Source organism: Sorex araneus, chromosome 1, assembly GCF_027595985.1.
Source record: "Sorex araneus isolate mSorAra2 chromosome 1, mSorAra2.pri, whole genome shotgun sequence".
In the NCBI taxonomy this organism is placed as follows: domain Eukaryota; kingdom Metazoa; phylum Chordata; class Mammalia; order Eulipotyphla; family Soricidae; genus Sorex; species Sorex araneus.
In genome coordinates, this window is record NC_073302.1 from 426,029,597 (window position 1) to 426,050,060 (window position 20,464).

The 20,464-nt window shown below is 46.6% G+C and overlaps 1 protein-coding gene across 4 annotated transcripts in view; it reads right to left on the bottom strand.

The window, feature by feature from the left end:
• Positions 1-19,507, bottom strand: part of GRM8 (glutamate metabotropic receptor 8) — a 949,955-nt gene extending 930,448 nt beyond the window's left edge. For 2 of the 4 annotated variants that reach the window (XM_004608293.2, XM_004608294.2), the window contains exons 1-2: positions 17,445-17,788; positions 5,293-6,116 (exon numbers count right to left, since the gene is read on the bottom strand). In XM_004608293.2, coding sequence (XP_004608350.1) covers positions 5,293-5,802 — 510 coding nt within the window. In that variant the 5' untranslated portion in view covers positions 5,803-6,116; positions 17,445-17,788. Of the gene's footprint in view, positions 1-5,292; positions 6,117-17,444; positions 17,789-18,214; positions 18,508-19,323 lie in introns of those variants that run through there. The other 2 variants (XM_055146111.1, XM_055146103.1) reach the window with 2 other exon arrangements.
• Between the last annotated feature and the right edge of the window lie 957 nt (positions 19,508-20,464).

Sequence of the window (20,464 nt, forward strand, 5' to 3'; positions counted from 1 at the left end):
TTGCTGCTACAGTTTGGAGGCCTTTGGAAGAAAATTTACCTTTATACACATACAAAGACTTTCAAGTAAACAAGACACTTTTCTGTACTTTCTTGACTTAATATGGAGATCAATTTTAGTCATTTATAACCAGGACACTTTCACATGGGGAGAAATTATCTTGCACGCCCACAAGTGGATTTCTATTTAAAGGTCTCATTTGATTGCTGTAGGGAGTATATGCTACAGACCCTCTAACCCCCATCCTTCAAGACTAGAAAATTAACTCTCCAGGTAAAGTTATCTAAAAAACAAGAGAGAGAGAAATTACATCCGACAGTGCCCTTTTATACCCATTTATCTATGTGGACATTAATGTGAATTACCTTCAAGCATCAATGTGCTATTTTTAACTTACGATGCTCAATCTCTGCTCAAAGTAAGACACATGTAAGGTATTTTGAAGAGCCAGAGCAATAGAACAGCAGGTAGGGCATTTGCCTTGCATGAGGCCCACCAGGATTTGAGCCCCAGCATTCCATAGGGTCCCCCATGCACCACCAGAACTAATTCCTGAGTGCAGAACCAGGAGTAACCCCTGAGCATCACTGAATGTGACCCAAAAAGCAAAAAAAAAGGCAAAAAAAGGATTTTGAGAAACAGATTTTCTCTAATACACAGGAGAGGGCTGGAGATGTGCCTATAAGGAGGGTGGGGGAAAGAATCAAGTTTTTTTTTTTATAAGAAACATGCAAATTCTTCACTTGCTTTTTCAAACAGATTTAAATTTAAATTTCCAAGATAAGGTTAACAACCCAGGTACCCAACGTCAGAGAACTGTATAAATAAATTCTGGTCTTACAAACACCATGGAATACTACTCAGCTATACGGAAAGATGAGCTCTTGCAGTTTGCTGTTGCTTGGACAGAACTGGAGGGATTCATGTTAAATGAAGTGAGCACTGGATGATCTCACATACAAGTGAAACAGGCAGGGAAAAAAAGAGAAGAACAGTGGCCAATGAAAACAAGCGCTGATATTCTTTGGAACTCAGTCTGCCAAGGACTGAGAGGAGGGCAGGGATAAGAAAGAACCTAGTGGTGGAGGGATATCGGCCTTAAACTTTAATAGCAATATTGTTCAAATCATGATACCTCAATAAAAATATAACCATAACTAGTTGGGGGCTTCTCTGTTAATGTTCTTGAAAAGACCCTCCTATTCATTTTCTTTGGGGGGGGGGGGTGTCACTCTCGGCTATGCCCGGGGGTTACTCCTGACTCTGCACTAAGGAATTACTCTTTGAGGTGCCTAGGGTACCATAAGGGATGCCAAGAATAAAACCCGGGTTAGCCGCCCTACCTACTGTACTATCACTCTGGACTCTCCCCATTCCCTTTAAACAAGACCCTTTCTGAGAGCTGCATGATTCTTTTTATTGATTTATCTGTAAAACATAAGGCACAGAGTGGCATTTTCCACTTTTATATAGGATGGGCCAGTCCTGGGCTGCAATTCTACCATTACATTGCACATTACTCTAATTGCTGCTACTCTTATTTCAAACCTCTAAAGGGCTGGACAACTGCCTGAGTGACTCTGCCTTGATGTTAAGTCATGGATGATACATACGTGATAGTGGGTACATGTAAAGCCCAGCTTCTTTAACTCTGGGTCCTGGCCTCATATGGAGGTGATGTAAGTGAAATATGGGAATCAAAAACTTTTTTTTTCAAAAAATGTGCGATTTGTTTATCAGGAAATGTTTGCTTGGCATGCCTATTTTATACACCCAAAGTGATGTAAAAAATTCTCAGGTGAAAAGGAATCAGAAGGGGACCAAGTGTAAGAGGTTTCTATCTGTAAGCAGAGCCAAGCTCCTAAAAGGTGACAGCATTCACATCTTGCTCTGCAGCTTTCAAACTTGTTTTCACTCCCATCACACTTAACATGAGGCACTTCAGTTGATTAAGCACGGCGCCCAGGTGGGCCTAGTTAGGATGTTCGTAGTCGGCTCTAGATCCCTTCATTTGAAAAGTGCCTGATGTCCTTTGGATAAGACAACACAATCTCCTGGGGGCAAGAAGGGATTCAGGGCTGGGCTGAGAGGCTCTGATTTCACCCAGTTTCCTACAGGCATTATCTGTCATTGCCAGCCCCAACTCTCCTCTAAGGAATAGATTTTTCCGTTTGCCTCTGAGCTTTGAACAAGTCCCTGCTATATTCTCAAAATTCTAAAAATTCCAATAATGTTTATTGTTGAATAGGACCATGTATAATTCATAATTCATTTATTAAGAATAAATGCATCCCTTATGATAAAAGTTTATTATAAGTTTTCAAACCAAGATGCTCTACTTATTTAACTCTTCTAATCTGGGAGTAAGTGGAAATATACTGATAAATGGAAATATATCTTTTTAAGAGTCCATGAGTGGTATGGGGTGGGAGATAGTTTAAGAGGATGGAGCATTTTCTTTGCATACAGGGAACCTGGATAGGACCCTTGAGACTGCATGGTCCCCCAGAGCACCACCACGAGCAACTGAAGCACCAGCAGGTATGGAACAAACAAAATTTTAAAGAAGATTCCATGGGTCTCCCATAAGGATAAATATTCCATAAAACTGTCCTCAATATTCCTCTTAATTCACGTCATAGCTTGCGATTAATAAAAATGTTGTTTTTCCAAAATGGAACTATAAGCCAATACCCAATACATTCATTTACTTAGCCATCTATTCTAGCATTTCATTTAGGCTAGCATATGTGTTTATACACAATACATTCACACATAAAGTGAGTCATTTTCTATTTCAAGAGTGGCTATCATCACTTTGTAATTGATATCCGTGTGGAATACTGGCTGGAGGTCTCATATAAATTAAAGCAAATTAAAGTAGCAAAAGAATGAGATGTAATTATCGAACTCCAGTTTGTGTGGTTCCAGGTTCAGCTGGAGTGTGAGCTGAACACCTATATATTCTCCTTTACTTTTTAAAGGCACCGATTGTTCCAGCCTCTGTCATTGGATAAGTAGATCTGCTTTCATTTATTAATGCTCATCTACCATCACCGGCACCACCTCTGGCTAAAACTCACCCATTGCCTGTGCTTTGTTCAATGGTCACAAAAGCCATTCCACTTATGTGCTGACCACTATCTCATGAACTGGCCTGGAGAGCACTGGAATCCACCCAAAAAGTCAATGGCAATCCTCATACCTGGTCAGATCAGATCCTGCCAGAACTGCCAAAAAAGGACAGACCAGCCTCTTATTGGAGTCCAGATCAGAGGACCAGAGGAAAGTCAGGTCCACAGTGACTGGGGAAAAAAATCCACGTTCAAGTGACAGGAGACCTCCCTTTGACATCCCAAGGAGGCAGAGGACGTGACCAGGTATGGGCAGAGGTCTTCACTTGCCAAAAACCACCCACCAACTGAACACAAAGCCATCCCTGTTTTACAGAGATGCTGATTCTCTGGAGAAATTAATTTATACACTCTGACATTTTCCAACAAACACTGATCGCTTTCATCCCAATCTTCAAATCCAGACCTACTCTGAGACAGGAAGGATATCAGATCCATAGCGAAGGGCTAATGGCAGCCAAAACCAGAGCAGAAGAAGGGGAAAACAGATAGGAGGAAGAAAAACCTCCCACTTTCCTCTGCTCTAGAAGTAGGTGTTATTGCTCCATCATTGTTTGGGCCAGGACAGGGGAGAGAAATCAAGTCCGAAAGAACAGAAGCATTGGGGAAGTGGCCCTAAAATCCCCTGGAGCCCAAACTCAACCACAGGGATACGCTGCCTCCCAAAGGGGCCCAAGAGAATGGGAATATTTTAGCTTGCTTCCAGGCGAGAAGCCAGCTAGCCTAAGAGAAATGATTAACAACTTTAAAGTTTCCCTGGAAAGATTGTGGAGAAAGAATTGGAGCACCCTTGGCTGCATTTTTTTAATCTTGTGTCCCCACTGCCAAGAGGCTCTTCCTAATGCCCTACTCAAGTGTCTCGGCAGACCTTGAAGCCTGTCTGTGTTTCTCAGTGCTCCTTAGACAGAGGGCTGCTACTCAACACCCTCACATGGGAAAATTGCTTCAGTTTGGAATCAATCATTAAGCTTCCTCTTCACAGTCTCTTCTCTTAACTAAGGGAATTCATAGGGAAGCAGGGTGGTCACTTTTACAAAGAGGATTTTGGTATGGCATGAGAACTGAACCAAACTAGATATTTGGAAGGCATCCCCAAAAAAGCCTTCAATGATTTGTTTTATTTGTGAAATGAGATGTCCATTATTTTGTCCATTTTTGTTGCTGTATGCCATATCTAATTTCTCCATATTCTTTTAATATTTTAAAATCTAATATGCATAGGGACAATTTCTTACAAAAGAAAACAAAAACTCACAAGTTCACAGTAAGCCCAAACAGTCAAGTCCTACTGAATAAAAATATCCGAACAAAAAGTATTTACAATTAACGCAATGATGTCTATGACAAAAGACTGCAATTGGATATTAATAAATAAAATAAGAGTCAATGAAGTATTTTGAATTATAATATTTTTATGGCACTCTGTGCTTTTCAAAGTATTGTTATATACTTTGTTATTTTGACAATTTTATTCAACCTGTTAAATGCATTTTAATAGTAATATATCATCAAATCTAAATCAAGAAGTCTTGAATTATCCTGCTAAACCTGAACTTTTAACTCAATAAGAATTACATATAATTATTCGCAGTGTATATCAGAACAGTATGAATTAATGAGGTTCTGCTCCATTGTAGCTATTATAAACCTGACAAATTTATGGCCATCTTTTATCCCAGAGTGTCACTTCCATCTACATGTTAGTAATAAATACTGCTGCTTCCCACAGGAACGTTTTGTCATAATAGAGCATCCCACTTTAAGGAAGTTTCACCAAGTAAATTATCTTATAATTCAGATGCCATAGAAATATTTTATATGACAAATGTGCTAAAAGTTCATTAGACTCCCTAAAAGTGCTTACTTTGATTAAAAATGATCCTGAATAGGAGACCCTACCCAAAGATTGAGGACCCAAATCATCACCATTCAGGGAGAAAAAAAAAACAGTTGCAATGAACCCAATTCACAGTAACAGCATTCGATCAATGTGCATCGAAACCCAGATGCAGAATCCTCCATTTATGCAGAACCCAGCAACACTGAAAGAGTGTAGGAGCATCTCACGCATCTCCACTCGCTTCTTAAACTGCAGTTGGAGTCAGAACAACAGTCACTGTCTGTGGACAATGGTGACAGCGACAATGCCTTAACCTACCTTGAAAAGTCTTAAAATGTTAGCAACCATGATGGACACGGAGCTGGCTGCAGCACCTATGACGCCAGAAATCTTGTCGGGCTTGGTGAAGATGGGTGGATCTCCATTCGCACACTTCACGTCGGAAGCGTCTTTCTCGATTAAAGCCTGCACGAAAGTGAGCGACTGCTCCAGAGCGTAAGTGTCCCTGGAGCACGTGTCAAGGATCCGGACACCCAGAGTGATGTTCGAGAGGAGATCAGGGTCCTTATTAATCTGGTCGATGGCATAAAGCATGGCCTCCAGTCTGTGGATCCCCTTTTCCTTCTTCAGTTCCCCACAAGGCACCCCTCGCTCTCCCTTGGCATGGACAGGAAAGAGACCCCCCAGAATGATGTCCCCATCCAGTCGGATGGAATGGGCATACTCCTGGCTGTGAGTTCTTTGCATCATGGTGAGGATCCAGTAGAACTTGGCAGTCAGGAGGAAGAAACAAGGGCAAGAGGTCGATCGCTTTCCCTCGCATACCATTTTCTCCACGGGTGGGGTGGCAGGTCGAGACCCGATGCTTATTCTTGCCACAGAAGAAAAAGGACCACCTGAGGCTCCACCGTCTGGAGGCGACCATCAGGGCCCATGGAGAAGAGGGTCAGTGAGTTTCAGCAAGCTCTCTTGATGTGAATATCACAGTGAATTTCCATCAGACCTCTAAGATTCCATCTTGTTGCCATCTAAAGTCAAGTTGCCTAGAAGGGTGCCAAATACAGAATAACAGCTGAGGTTCTGATATTGGGATGAGGCCAACAAGTCACGTCCTTGAAGTCAGCCCCGCCGCAGGATTAGTCCTGGAGAGCAGGCGAATAAAAAAACAAGGTTATATTTCTAAGAGTTGATTTTTTTCTATAATTTTAAGCCACGTTTATGTCAACCTTCTTTTCCTTTAATTTCTCCTATTCAGTAAAAACACTAATTCCTTCTGTTTCCCCCTATGATTCAGAACACCTGTCTGTGCTGTCTCTGAACAGAGAGATTGATGAAACTTTGGGAGCAAGGAAACAGAAAAGGAGCGGAAACTAGGTTGATTCTCCCAAGTATCCCAAAAAGTAGTTTTATTTATCATTTTAATAAATCCTCTTTGGACCTGGCCAAAATTCTGTGATTACTGGCATTGTTTCTTTTCAACTTTGGTTTTATTGTTTAGAGCTACATGAAGTTAGTATTCCAAATTATGTCTACAAAATCATAACGAAAGTTTATTTTCTGTTTTGTAGCCAACAAGCCAGTTATCCATTACTGACACTTCTTGCAGAAGAAAGGAAGAAATCCACCCAAGAAGCTCAAAATGTCTAAGCTTTATAGTTTGTGAAGATATTTGATAATGGATGATTATCTATTTCATAGAAATAATATTATTGATCTCTGACTTCCAAACAAAGACTTGAAAATTAAGCACATAGGGAGGACAATGTGTAAAGCTATTGGCCCATCACCACTATCAGAGTCTCCGATTAAATGCATTGGACAGAAGCAAATGGGTATGTTCAGAGTTCTGAAATAAACACTCCTTGATTCCATCACCAGGAGGAGCAAATCAGAGCTGGAGATCAATGGAAGACTCTCCATTCTGCCTGATTCTGTGGGGTAAACAGTTATTTCATCAAAGCTAGAAATAGAATGAAAATGTCGACAAGCATGTCTGCAGGGAAAAGAAAAATTAACTCTAGGTCCTTCCCTCTTAAAGAGATCAGAAGAGTCTTTCAAAGGACATTTGAGGAAGTTTAGCTGGAAATGAGACTCAATAGAAGAAAATCTGATATTTGAGATGCACAGTTAAGAGAATAAACAGCTCTTGCATATTTGGGCAGGATGGTTCATCTACTGCTCCTGTCCAACTTATTTCTGTACATAAATATGAACCTGAAATGTGGACAATTCTCTATCCCAACCAACCAACATCTGGTGGTATTTTCCATTCACTCATTCAGTTTCCAGCTCATAAAATTTCCTTTCCGTCCTCCTAGTCCCAAAGGGAGAAAAAATGGTATCTCCCTGGAGGACAACTGAACAGATGTCCAAAAGTCTTCAGAGAAAGCTGTACTTTATTTTTTTCACTTTCAGATTAGCAAGGGGAGTTGTTATAACCCCAGCCTCCGGTCCTGGATTACTAAATACACACCCTGGCCAGCTAATGGCCCACTCTTCAGAGAGTGTAGTCTGCCTCCAACGCTAATATCCACATTCTCACCCTGGATTTCCTCTCTTCAGCCTCCAAACACTCAGATCTTCTATCATTTTTTTTCTCGCCCTTTGATATCTCTTCACACTTGATTCTCCTAGCAGCTGCTTCTCCCTCAGAAAATCTGTGATCTGACAACAGCCTGGTCCGAGGCATTCCATAGCAGAAAACACTTAGAAAGTCAAGTTGACTTTCCGGATGAAACCATTTAAGTGATAGCCCATTAATTATACCTGTTGTTCTCCAAAGACCAGCCTCCCTTCATTATACCCAGCCACCCACAAGTGCTGAAACACTTAAGAGAATATGTGGGTTTCCATTATAGACCAACATAAAAACAGCCCATCTGTTCATTACAAATCTTCCTCACCTACTCATGTGGTGCTAACCTAGATCCACTTGCTGTACAGTTCTGGAAATAATAAAAGCAATTCGCACCATCCTGAAGTGTCTGTTAAAATTAATGGTATTTGCAATAGTTTTTAGCCCCTTTAGCATCTCGAGGACAGCTTGGAGCTTCAAGGATAGTGGAGGATTGGGGACACAGAATGAAGAGCAAAGAGAAGAGCTGATTTTAGGGAGTGAATTGGACTTCCATAGAACGTGAATGGTCACTTTGGTTATTATCTGGAGTAGCATTCCCAATCAGGGACCATAGATCGCTCTTCTTGGTCCCTAGGATTATCCAAGTGGTAAGGGGTAAAACTTTCATAAATGCGGGCATACAACACAAAAGTAAGTCGCCAACTAGTAGTTCAGGAGGCCACTGGAAGGAAACAAGATCAGAAGGGAACCATAGTCAGAAAAGTGTTGAGAACCATTGATTAATATGACTTGTTTTATTTGTTTGGGGGCTACAATCAACAGTGCTAGAGGCTTACTCTCAGCTCTGTGCTCAGGAATCACTCCTGATGGTATTCAGGGGACCATCACATGTGGCACTGAGGACGGAATTCAGGTCAGTTGCGTGCAAGGCAAGCATCTTACCCAATGTGCTATCCGGTCCCCTCACTTAAATTTTTGCTTAAGTTCCTTCCTCTGCAACTTAGAATTAGTAACACATTACTTAGACTAGTTTTCTTGTCTGGGATGCCTGGTTTCTTGGGCTGCCACACAGTACCTAGAAGCACAGTACCTAGCAGTGCTTAAATCCTCAGCAAGAAGGGGTTCTCATAGCTAACTGGGTCTGTAGCCCAGTTTCATCAAAAGTGCAACCATTTCCACACTTTTCCTTTCATCATAGGGACCACTCCTGGCAGCTCTTGGCAAGTAATATCTGATCCATGGTGTTCACAGGGTCATGAGGCCAAATCCAAAAGTACTGGGGGCTGCCAGGGCCAGATTAGTGTTTTTGACCACTGGAGCTCTCCCCAACACCTAACTCAGTCAGATACATTCACAAAAGTTGGTGTCCCTGTAAAGATCTGAACTACTTTGAAAATACCGAAATACTGGGGCCAGAGTGATAATACACAGGGTAGGGCTTTTGCCTGGCGTGCAGCTGATCTGGGTTCAATCCCTGGCAGCCCATATGGTCCCCAGAGCACCACCAGGAGTGATTCCTGAGTGTAGAGCCAGCAACTGAGCATCACAGACTGTGCCCCCAAAAAAGTAAATAAATTTTTTAAAAATACCAAAATACTACAGCTATTTGTAGTGCTTACATATTACAACATATCAAAGTCTGATATATTGTCAAAATCTCAAAGACTCTTGACAGCTGAAAGGCTGAAGTTTTCCTTTTAAGTTCTAAGGGGAAATATATAGGAATCCCTTACTAACAACACAGAATGTTCTGCGGAAACCTTTCCTAAGTCCCAAATGGCATTAAGTGAAGATTCAATTTGCATTCATTCATAGAGGTAATATTTTTACCTTACCAATGCCCCCCCATAATGTACTAAACCATACCAAATAACACATAAAACCCAAACTAACTTTGGCATACAGTAAAAGGAACAATGTGATAAATACATATAATATTATATAAAGTTCCTCCAGAAGAAGGGGTTCCCTGATATCTATTTCCACTGCTACAAAACAAATTTTTTTTGCTTTCTAATTTTTGTCAAAAAATGTAAAAATCTTTCTCTTTGGATATCTCTCTGTTGTGGAAAGAGGGACTTATGCAGTGTTTCATTTGTTCATTTATTTTCATAAAAGTGAAGTGACATTAAAGCAAACTGTGAAACATTCGGGGTGCCTGTCTTTGAAAGTTTGGGAACCACGACAAACCTACCTCACGACACTCTCACACAATGCTCGCAAACTTCCACAGCAGCTCAGTCTAGTGCTGTCAGTGGGTTTGAGAGAAATGATGACCTCTTTGTGCTCTGACAACCAAATAGTTTAATTTCATGGTCTGTGTTAAATTTCAAATACAACAGATTTTTTTTTCCCGCAAAACTAAGCTTCTTTCTCTCCGGTGTGGTTCAAACAGCGCCTACTCCTGGGCTTCAAGTTGATGTGAGTTCTGCCTCTCCCAACCTCAGAGAGATTTTGCTCCTCTCAGCCTTGAGGAGAGCTGTCCAATAGTCAAGAAGGCTAAAGGCTTAAGCCAGAAGTCCCTGCTGTTCACTTGCTCTGGGGCCATCCTAAGTGCACGGTGTAGAGGGCACATGGTACATCATTAGACTCTCATTAACAGTCTCTCTCTCTCTGGAATGGGTTGGCTGGGGAGCTGGTCCCCTGCTGGAATTTCAGTCTGTAGCTTCCTCATAATGTTCCAGCTATTTTCTGGAGGGCCAGGACTCTAAATTCTGCTTCTTTTTATTTTCTACCAACCTGCTCTATAGTCTCAAATACCTAGCAGAATATCTCATACATTGAATTTTCATGTACCCAGCCTTAGTCCTGTGTAAATGATAAAAAAGGGGGGCTGGGCGCCTTTCATGGCACAAAGCCCAGAGCTCATCAGAAGCACCACAGTCAAAATCCTTCGACATCCCCTCCAGTCCTTCCCAGCTGGGTCCTCTCTTTTGACCAAGCTCCCATTTATTGGAGGAACTGCTTTTGGTCATAAAAGAATGAGGAGACTCTGCTTCTTAAGTGAAATTATTTAAAAACATGTATATCAGGGCTGGAGCTATAGTGCAATATGCAGCAGATAGGGCACTGCCTTGTAAGCCGCGGACCCAGATTCAATCCCCAGCATCCCATATGATCCCCCAAGCCTACCAAGGGTGATTCCTGAGTGCAGAGTCAGGAGTAATCACTGTGCATCTCTGGGTGTAAAAAATAAAGAGAAATATTTATGTCTCTAAAGGCTGGCTCTTTAAGAAGAATTCACAAATTGGGAAGGAATAATCTGATATCTAGCGTGTGTGTGCATGTGTGTGCGGTGGTGATGGTGGGGGTTAGTGCCTGATTTTCTTTCAGGGCTGAAAATATGAACTGCAGTCTGTTCAAACATCACTGTCTCAACATACGTTCCTCAGCCAGCCTGATGCGCCGAGAGCAAACCAACACAGATGGGGTCTCCCAGAGTTCTCTCCAGTATGCAGCAGGTGCTCGAAAGGGTAAAAAAGAAAAATGAAGAAACTTCATGAGCCAAGAATTTAATCTTTTTTTTCTTATAGAAAGGCCAAACAGCATCCGTGAGCCGATTTCAGTCAGCTCTTGATCACAAAAAAAAAAAAAAAAGGTTAAACTGCCTCTCTTCATCAGCTCACAAAATTGCAAATGCAGCAGTTTCACTTGAAAGTTTCCACTTGTAGCCCTTCGGGGTTGTTTTAGAAATGCATCATATGGGGGGCCAGAAAGACAGTACTGGAATTAAGGCACTAGCATTGCTGCAGCTCCCCCCAGTGCCACCCACCACCGCAAGGTACCCCAAGCACTGCCAGGGGTCACCGCTGAGCAGAACCAGGAGTAGCCACCGGGTGTGGCCTGCAGAACCCCCTATAAATGAAAGGGAATACTGTCCTGGTGTCTTGGGTAGACAGGGTGAGCAGAGAGGACAGGGTCCCCCTGGACCAATGGGGACCGGAATCAGGTCCCTTCTGATAGTCCCTCGCTGGCTGTTGACACTGGACATGTCCCTTCACTGCGTGCCTCTGTGTCCTCATCGGTTTGAGAGTGGGCCTGGACCCTGGGGTGGCTCACGGATCTTCCAGCTTTCCATGCTGAGATTCTCTTACTTAATAACAGGGGAATGTGGGACTGATTTTGTTTGCAAGCTGAGTGAGGTTTTTATCTTTAGTGAGAGAGGGATGTCGGCGCAAGCAAGCTCCATCCTAAGACAATCTGATACAGGAGAAGCTCAACTTACTAAACAGATAAATTAGAAGGTGATTATTTGCATGACAAAAGAATTCACCACAGGTTTTCTTTAAATAGCTAAATCCCCCCCCATGCATTTAAAATAAAATCAGATTGAATGGAATTCAAAATCTGCACTGGGTTTGGGGGTTTGGTCTATTGTCCCCATCCCCCATGCCCAATAACACAGCAGTGTAGAAAGGGACCATATTTAAAGTAATAAGAAGAATTTATAGCAATGATACTAAGTGCCGAGTAAGATGAAGGAAAGGTAGTGAAGTCAATTTCTGAATGCTACCCTGGGCCAGGGGCTTCACAGACATTATGCCATTTCTTTCACTAAATACACCTACAAAACCAGTTTCACAGTCCCCGGTAGAGATAGGAAGAAGCTAAAAATGTACAACGGTGCCTCAAATCTTGGTCAAAATTCAAAGGCAGGGTAGCTGTCATGCTCTCTACCTTCCTCTGTGCTTCTTAGCGGTAGCAATGAAGGTGCTGAATGTTTCATTATGGGGTCAGAGAATTCCCTGGGTCTAACCTCACTCCGTCCCAGGACTCACAATCTGGCACTAGATGAGTCACTTAAACTGATCTCAGTTTGTCTCTAAACTGAAGAATGAGGGGCTGGAGCAATAGCACAGCGGGTAGGGTGTTTGCCTTGCACGCGGCCAACCCGGGTTCAAATCCCAGCATCCCATATGGCCCCCTGAGCACCGCCAGGAGTAATTCCTGAGTGCAGAGCCAGGAATAACCACTGTGCATCACCAGGTGTGACCCAAAAAGCTAAAAAAAAAACTGAAGAATGATTTCTGCCACTTCCCAGGGTTGTAAAATCAAATAATGTGACATACTAAGCATAAAAGTACTTGATATCTGTTAACTTCTACAGGAATGTAGAAGGGTGCATGGGTTTAACTCTCTGACGTAAAACATTTTTTCACTGGTGTATTGCACTTAGAAGACACTTCCCAATAACTTTCAGGTCTTTTCTGACTTTCCTAGTCATGTGCCCAAGGAATCCAAATAAAACTGGAGAACTGGTCATAGGAGAAAAAATAATAAAATGTGTGCATTGAAATACAGTCTCTGTCCTGGAGAACTGAAGGACCGGGTACTCAGAGCACCCAAGAGGTTGTTCTTCCTTGTGAAGAAGGCAGTAGTATGCTATTCCTTGGTACAACAGTAAATTCCCTGAAATTGTCAGTATCATATAATGCAGAGCTTCTACTAAGGCAGGTCATTATCACTAATGAAAGAAAGCAAGCTAGAAAGTTAGGGTCAGAAAGAAATGTTAGCCTTCAGTTATCAATAACTCTGTAGGTGACAGTTACTTTAAAAAAAATTAAAACATAAAGTTTTTTTTAAAAAAAGAAATGTACACCAGGCTGGAGCTATAACACAGTAGGTAGAGAGTTTGCCTTGCACGTAGCCGATGCGGGTTCAGTTCCCAGCATCCCATATGGTCCCCTGAGCACCCCCAGGAATAATTTCTGAATACAGAGCCAGGAGTAACTCCTGAGCATTGCTGGGTGTGAGAAAGAAAGAAAGAAAGAAAGAAAGAAAGAAAGAAAGAAAGAAAGAAAGAAAGAAAGAAAGAAAGAAAGAAAGAAAGAAAGAAAGAAAGAAAGAAAGAAAGAAAGAAAGAAAGAAAGAAAGAAAGAAAGAAAGAAAGAAAGAAAGAAAGAAAGAAAGAAAGAAAGAAAGAAAGAAAGAAAGAAAAAAAGAAAGAAAGAAAGAAGAAATGTACACCAATAAACTGCCACAGTGTTATTTCTGCTCATACCTATCCTGTATCTTCTGACTTAAGCTCAGTGACTCCACCAGTCCCAAACTTTGATCTCCTCCCTCAATACCCCTAGGTCCCATCACTCATCACTATCTGAAGACCTGGCCTGTTTCCTTGGCCAGGGAGGGTTCATGAACAAGTATTAGTATCTGATGAGGCAGCACTTTCCTCACCCAACTGAAATATTTCTAATTTATAAGACTGTCTGAGAGGTTCATACTTTCTTTATGAAAAAAAAGTCCCTAAGAGTGATCAAGACTACCTGTGTCACAAGACAAAGCCAGGAACGATCTCTGGGCAGGAGACTCTCAGCAGAGGTCTTCCACTCCTGAGGAAACACCACCCTTCAAAATCCCCAGATCCTGAGGTTGGGAAGATTGCACAGCAGGTAAGGCACTTACCTAGCACACAGCTAATCCAGGTATGATCCTGAGTATCTCATATGGTCTCCTGAGCCCACCAGGAGTGATCCCTGAGCACAGAATCAGGAGTAGCCCCTGAGCACATCCAGGTGTGGCCCCAAAATAAGCAAAAATATCCTCAGAATCTGTAATGAGACTGAGGTGTTCACAGTCCTTCCTAGTCAGGAAGTTTGTTACAGCCTATCAAAGCATCAGGGGAAAATGAAAATCAAAGACAACACCTCTTTGAACCAAGAGAAGAGGAAATAAATGAAAAGTAGGGAATAAAAGGAGAGAAAACCCAACCCTTCCTGGCATGGAAGTAAAATGATTCTGACAAGTCACAGTCTGCAGCGCTACCCTGAACTGTCTAATGCCAAATGCCAATCCAGTTGGCACCTTCGACCTCTCTCCAGCTGGGGTCAGTCACAGAGAATGAGACAAACACATAAAGCCACACACACACACACACGCACACACACATACACACACACTCCTTTCCACACTTAGGGTGACCTGGACGGCAGTACTGAGAGAACACAGGCTAGCCATGTATTTGCAACAATTGCTTCCCCCACCATCCCCAACCCTGCATTCAATGGATATATCAGAAGCAGAGATTAGGATATTTCACACAGCCCTTCACCCGGCACCCTTAAAGTACAAAGGTCATGACAAAAGTCTACTCTTGCCCAAGCTGCTTCCAGAAAATCCTATCTGAGGTTGGGTTCATTTTCTGGAGTTTTTTTTCCTCTGGAGGGTCAGTAACACACCCAGCAGAACTCAGGACTTACTTCCGGCTCTGTGCTCAGAGATTGGTGGACTACATGGGGTACCAGAGATCAAACCTAGATTGTCAGCATGCAAGGTAGGGCCTTACCATCTGTACAGTACTCAGGTCCAGCCATAAACTATTTTATTCTATTCTTTTCCGGTGCATTTTTGCTGCCCGTTTCTAGGTCAGGACCTAAACTGTTTTGGCTCCAGGGACTACTCGGACTTTGGAATTATAGTAAAGGGGATCCACTCTCTGAATCTCTGCTGGCCTAAAGTATTTATTGTGGCCCTAATTTAGAGAGAAATCTATGCAGCATCTTCTTTTCTAAGACATTGACACACAGCAATTCCATTCCCCAGAGTAATGTAAGGTCCTTTTTTGATGTCGAGTATTTTAACCGCAGAAGGAAGACAGTTGGAAAGAAACTTGGAAGGAACATCATTGATACCACGAATATGTATGTCCAGTATTCAGTGACTCCTGTTCTCAACACAATGGAACAGTTTTACACCAAGGTTGGGATGGGGTGATGCCAACATGAATGGCAGCTTGTTTATGAGCCTCAGAGCAGCTCCTATCTGCCTGCTAACTTTGAAAAGAACACCTCTCTCCAGACCCCTTTGTCCAGCATTCACTGGGGCTCAATTCTTCCCTTTTCTGTGCCTTTCAGAGTTTGCTGTTTGGGGAATTATTCAAGTAGTCATCATTTGCAGATAGGGCAAACTAGCAAGCAAAAACCGAATAAAACAAACTAAGCCTAAGTAACAATATGCAGTGTTTCTCAGCAATTTTTTTCTTCACGGTGGGTCTATGTGCCCACTCCACACACACTCCTCATCAGATTCTCCCCCAAAGCCTTGATTTAAAGGCAAGAACTCCCTGTCTTTATCTCAGGTAGGATACACAACCTGTAGTTGACTCCACAATAGGAAAATTGCATTTTAAAATCTTGCTTCATTTTCCCTGACGAAGATAGCTTTTCTCTTCAAAATGATCAAACCACATGTTTTCCGAAACCAGACAATGAATTTCACACAGCAGATGCCGCCTCCGACGACGAAGATCTCTCAAGACATTATTCACGAGCAAGTGACCAAGGTAAACTAAAGTGGTTTCTGTAGCCATTTGCAATTATTGACAAACAATTTCATAACGGAAAATGGAAATTACAGCCAAGCGCAATAGGCTGTTTATCCCAGATCTACCTGCTGGGGGCTCTTTTTCCCTTTTTTATTTTTTTTCTTCCAAGCCAAATACCAGCTCTCATCGGAATGCATTTCTCCCGCGGATGTGTCTTGTCAATATCTCCACCACCATTTGTGTTCAGTCACGGCAGTGGTCGAGTAGGGAGTATGTTCTTGGGTGTTCGAGGCTCCCAACCGTTAGGTCTGTGGGAAAGGATCACCCCCAAATGGCAGACAGGGCATTCCCTCCTGGGGGGCAGGGGGCGGAATCGCTTAGGGGACAAGTGTTTGGGCTTCTGCAACTGGAGAGAACCGGGAGACGGGGAGAAGGGGGTCCGTTTCTATCGACCATCGGGGCGCGTTGACACCCTGGGACCCTGGTTTTGCAGTGGCCGTGGAGAGAGCAATGGCTCGGGGAGAAGAGGGGGTTGCCGTGTTGCGCAGCGGGGTGAATCGCGCGCCTTTCTGCATTTCATTTGCACCAAGGGAGCGAGTCAGACAGATGGTTCGGCTTTTTTGTTTTGTTGGGGGCGGAAGGGGGGGTTGTCGGGGTTCTGTGTGTTGGGTGATTCCGTTCTATTTTCACCAACTGCAAGACCCTCAAGGGATTACCGAGCTCTTTGGCAGAGCCCAGGAGCCCGCTCTTGGCGTGGCTCCTTGGGCTCTCTCTCTTCCCTCTCTCTCTCTCTCCCCTCTCTCTCGCTCTCTCCTCTCTCTTTCTCCTCTCTCTCTCCTTTCCAGTCTCTCTCTCCCCTCTCTCCCTTCTCTCCTCTCTCTCCTCTCTCTCTGCAATCTCTCCAATCTCTCTCTCTTCCTCCCTCCCCATCTCCCTCTCACTCTCCCTCCCTCCCAACCTCAACCTCCTCCTCCTCCTCCTCTCCCCCGCTCCCTCCCCTCCCCACCCCGCATCTTCCTATTTCTTCTCGGCTCCTTGGGCGGCTGTTGAAGCAGGATCGGAGGAGCCCATGGCCTTAGGAGAAGTCCGGCTCCCCCCAGCCTTTGCTGCGCCCCACAAGCGAATCCGGCGCCGCCCGAGTCCCGGGGCGCTCCCGGGGATCCAGCCTCCGCCCCCGCCGCACCTGCCGGCCGCGAGCGCCCACGCCCCGCGCCCCTGCGCCGCGGGAAACCCGGGCCACGCCGGCCCCGGAGCCTCGGACGAGCTGCCGGGCGTCTCTGCCCCGGCTCTTTTAAACTCCGGGTAGCCCCGACCGTTCCTCATCTCTCCCACCCCCAGTAGGGCAAGAAACTCCAGTGTTTTCAAGAAAGCCACAAAAGAGGGGGGGCTCGGAAATCCCCAGCTCGCGGGGGCTCCCCCGGAGAACGCAAAGTCAAGGCAAAACGTGCGGGAATGTGGGATCCAAAAAAACTAAAAACCACCGACTCCCTCCTCACCACCACCTTTCTTAGCTCCTAGATAGCCATTCATCCAACCCCAAGCTCACGAAGATGGGGGGTTACCCCAACTCATTCTGGGAAGCCTCTAACTTCGGGATTCCCTCCCGCTAGATTCCCAGAACCGTGGTACCTCATCATCCCGGCGGGGCAGGTCCGGATTCCGCCGGGGCCGGTCCGGGAGGTCACCGGGGCAGACAATCCGACGAGCAGCGCTTTCAAGATGCGGCCGCCGCGCGCCCCATGCAAGCACCCCGGGCGCGCCTGCCCCCTGCCCGTCCCCCTTCCGTCTCCCATTCGCCGACTAAACTTTTGGGGGATCACACCTTCCAGCCCTGGGAGTTTCCGAGCTCAGCCTCCCGCTTTGCTGAACCTCTCTTCGCGGGGATGTAATTACGGAAAGACAAGCGGGGTGGCTGCCTTCTTCTTTGCCACGTAAAATCAACAGACGCCCAATCAAGCTCCAATGCCCGGCCAGCCCCTCGCCCCCTGGTGCCTGCCCACTCTCCCTCGCCCCCCATCCCCGTCGCCGCCACCCGCCAGCGCTCTCTCCAGATCCCGGCTGTGCAGGGTCAGCCTCTATCTACTTGTGCCCAGAAAAAGCAAAATCACTCAAGTGATAATAGAACGGTGCACCTGGCTGTCCACGGAGCGGTTTTCGAGAAGAAAAGCGGTGGGGGTGGGGGGGTGGGGGGAAGCAGGGACCGTCTTTTTCTTTTCTTTCTTTCTTTTTTTTTTTCTTTTTCCAGCAAGCACAGCGTTTGCAGGGAGTTAGGAATTGGGGTTGGGGGCATTGGTTTTATTTTTGGCTTTTTTTTTCTTTCTTTCTTTCTTTCTTCCCCTGGTGGCTGGGCACTTGCTTTCTTTCCTCTTTTCCTCGCTCGGCTGCGGGGCGAGTCTTACCCTGCTCCCCGCAGAGGGCGCGGTGAGGAAGCCCGCGGGGGGCCCGCAGCTCCATGTCAGCGCCGCCGCCGCCGCCGCCGCCGCGCCTGGCAAGCACCGCGGCCGCACTTGTGGCTGGTCTCGGGGCCGAGGGGGCTGAGCTGGCCCTGCCGGCGCCAAGTCTCTTCCATGTGAATAACAAATACTCCCACCGGCCGCCGCGATTGGTCTGCGCCCGGCGCCTCCCGATCCTCCACCACCCGCGGCCGTTCCCCCCCGCGTGGCGCGGGGAGCTGCGGCCGGGATCGCGCCCGGGGTCGCCAATCTCTTCGCGCCCACCAGTCGCCTGGGGAAGCGGGAGGAGGAACCCCGAGGGGCGGGAGCCCCTGGGTTTGGTCGTCACCGAGCACGGTCCCGGCGCTACACGGGAGCTGGGGGTAGGGGGGTGGCGGGGTGGGGGGGGTCGGACCCTGGGCCGGCGGATTCCCCCCTTCTTGGTGTTACATCGCTTGGGCCGGCTGCGCCGCGGAGACCCGAGATGCCAATAGTTGGGGCGTTGAAACCGCATCCCCGCCCGCCCCCAACCCAAAGGGAGACCCTTAAAAGACGGCGGGAGGGGAGGCAGAAGTGCGGGAGCAGAGAAAAGGGGAACGTGGCTGGGAAGGAGCCTGAGCGGCTCCACTTCTGCCTGCGAGCCCGGGACCCGCGCGGGAAGGCGCCGCGCCACCGCCACCCAGAGCACGTCGTCCGCCCCGCACGCGGGGGGTGGTCGCCCCTTCTGAAGCGCAGCTCCGAAAGGGATCGCCGTGGGGGAACCCAGTGGGGTGGGGGCAGGGGGGGATGACCAGTGTGTCCCGTCACCACGCCCCTGCCAAGCAGAGGAGGGGGAGATGCGCTCGATACCTCCCGCCAGTTGCGCGGACTCCCCGCAAAGTTTGCCTCGGGGCGTGCTGCTGTGTGGTCATTTGAGGAGCTTTGCAGCTTGGACCACTGTGATCCCCCGCCCCCAACCCCACCCCACCGCCCCGCTCCAACCCCGTTCCCGGGGCTCCCGTGGAGGTGGGACTCTTTCGAGCGCGCCCCCAGGAGCTCAAGGATGGCGTCAGAAGGTCCAGTTTTCTTCCTTATACCTGGAAGGTGGCTCGAGCGGTGCCAGGGACCATCCTTCAGGGGCGGATTCAGGAAAGTCCTGGGGACCCGCGCCGCGCGGCTCCCCGGGTTCCGCAGCGGGGGGGAGGGGAGAAGGGACCTCGGGATTCCCTTTGCCTGCTGCCGATGGGGCTCTGCGCACACTAGCCAGCGTTCCTTCCTAGGAGTTACCACCCAGGCACCTGCCAGGGCGAGAGACAGGATTGCGGGGAGCCCCTCACCGCCCTGTGCCCGGGGAGTTAACGGGAGCCGCGCGGCTCAGCGTTGGTGAGAAAGTTCCATCTAGAGGCGGCCGCGCGCAACTGCAGCCGGAGCCCGGGGCTTGGGCCGCCAGTCCGGGCCGCCCAGTGAGTCTCCCCGGGAAAGTGCCACTTTCCAGGCGGGCTCTCCGGCGCAGGGGGTGCGGGAGGAGAGTTGGACAGCTCCCCGCTCCTTCCGCCGGAGCCGGGGTGAAGGAAAAGAGACCAGACACTGTGCCATACATGTCCTCTTCGCCCCGTCGCCTTCTCTGCGATGAATTTCACCTTCTTAGACATCACCACTTCACAGCATCAGGTACTGGCCAGGTATCCGACACCGACCTACGTGTTACTAAGCCGTTAGAGGACCAAGTAAGTATTCTCTCTGGACTGATAAAGAAGCCAAGGCTTAGAAATGTGGTTGGAAAGTGCTAGAACCAGAAATCAGGACTTCAAAACGGCCATCCACTCCCCACTGTGGCGTTCACTGGCGTGCCCGGGTGAAGTTTCCATTGAGAAGACAGATGCCTCTGTCCACCTTCATTTTCCCCTATTCACCCACCAGGCCCCGCCCCACTTTGTCACTTTGAAAAATCTTCAAGTTTCCAGCTTAGGGGACTGTCCATCTTCAGTCTTGTTCTCCCCTTTCCTTCCTTCCCATCCTTTCCTTCTTCCAGATCCCTATGAGGTGCTGTTTGAGTGAGGAGTGTTTAGCTGGTCATCCCAGAGGTGCTGGAAGCTATTCTCAGTTCAGTGTTGGGGATCCACCCTGGAGGTACAGGGGAGGGCCACGTGGAGTATGGAACAGGGGCCTCCTGCAGGCAAAGCAGCTCTCTCTCTCTCTCTCTCTCTCTCTCTCTCTCTCTCTCTCTCTCTCTCTCTC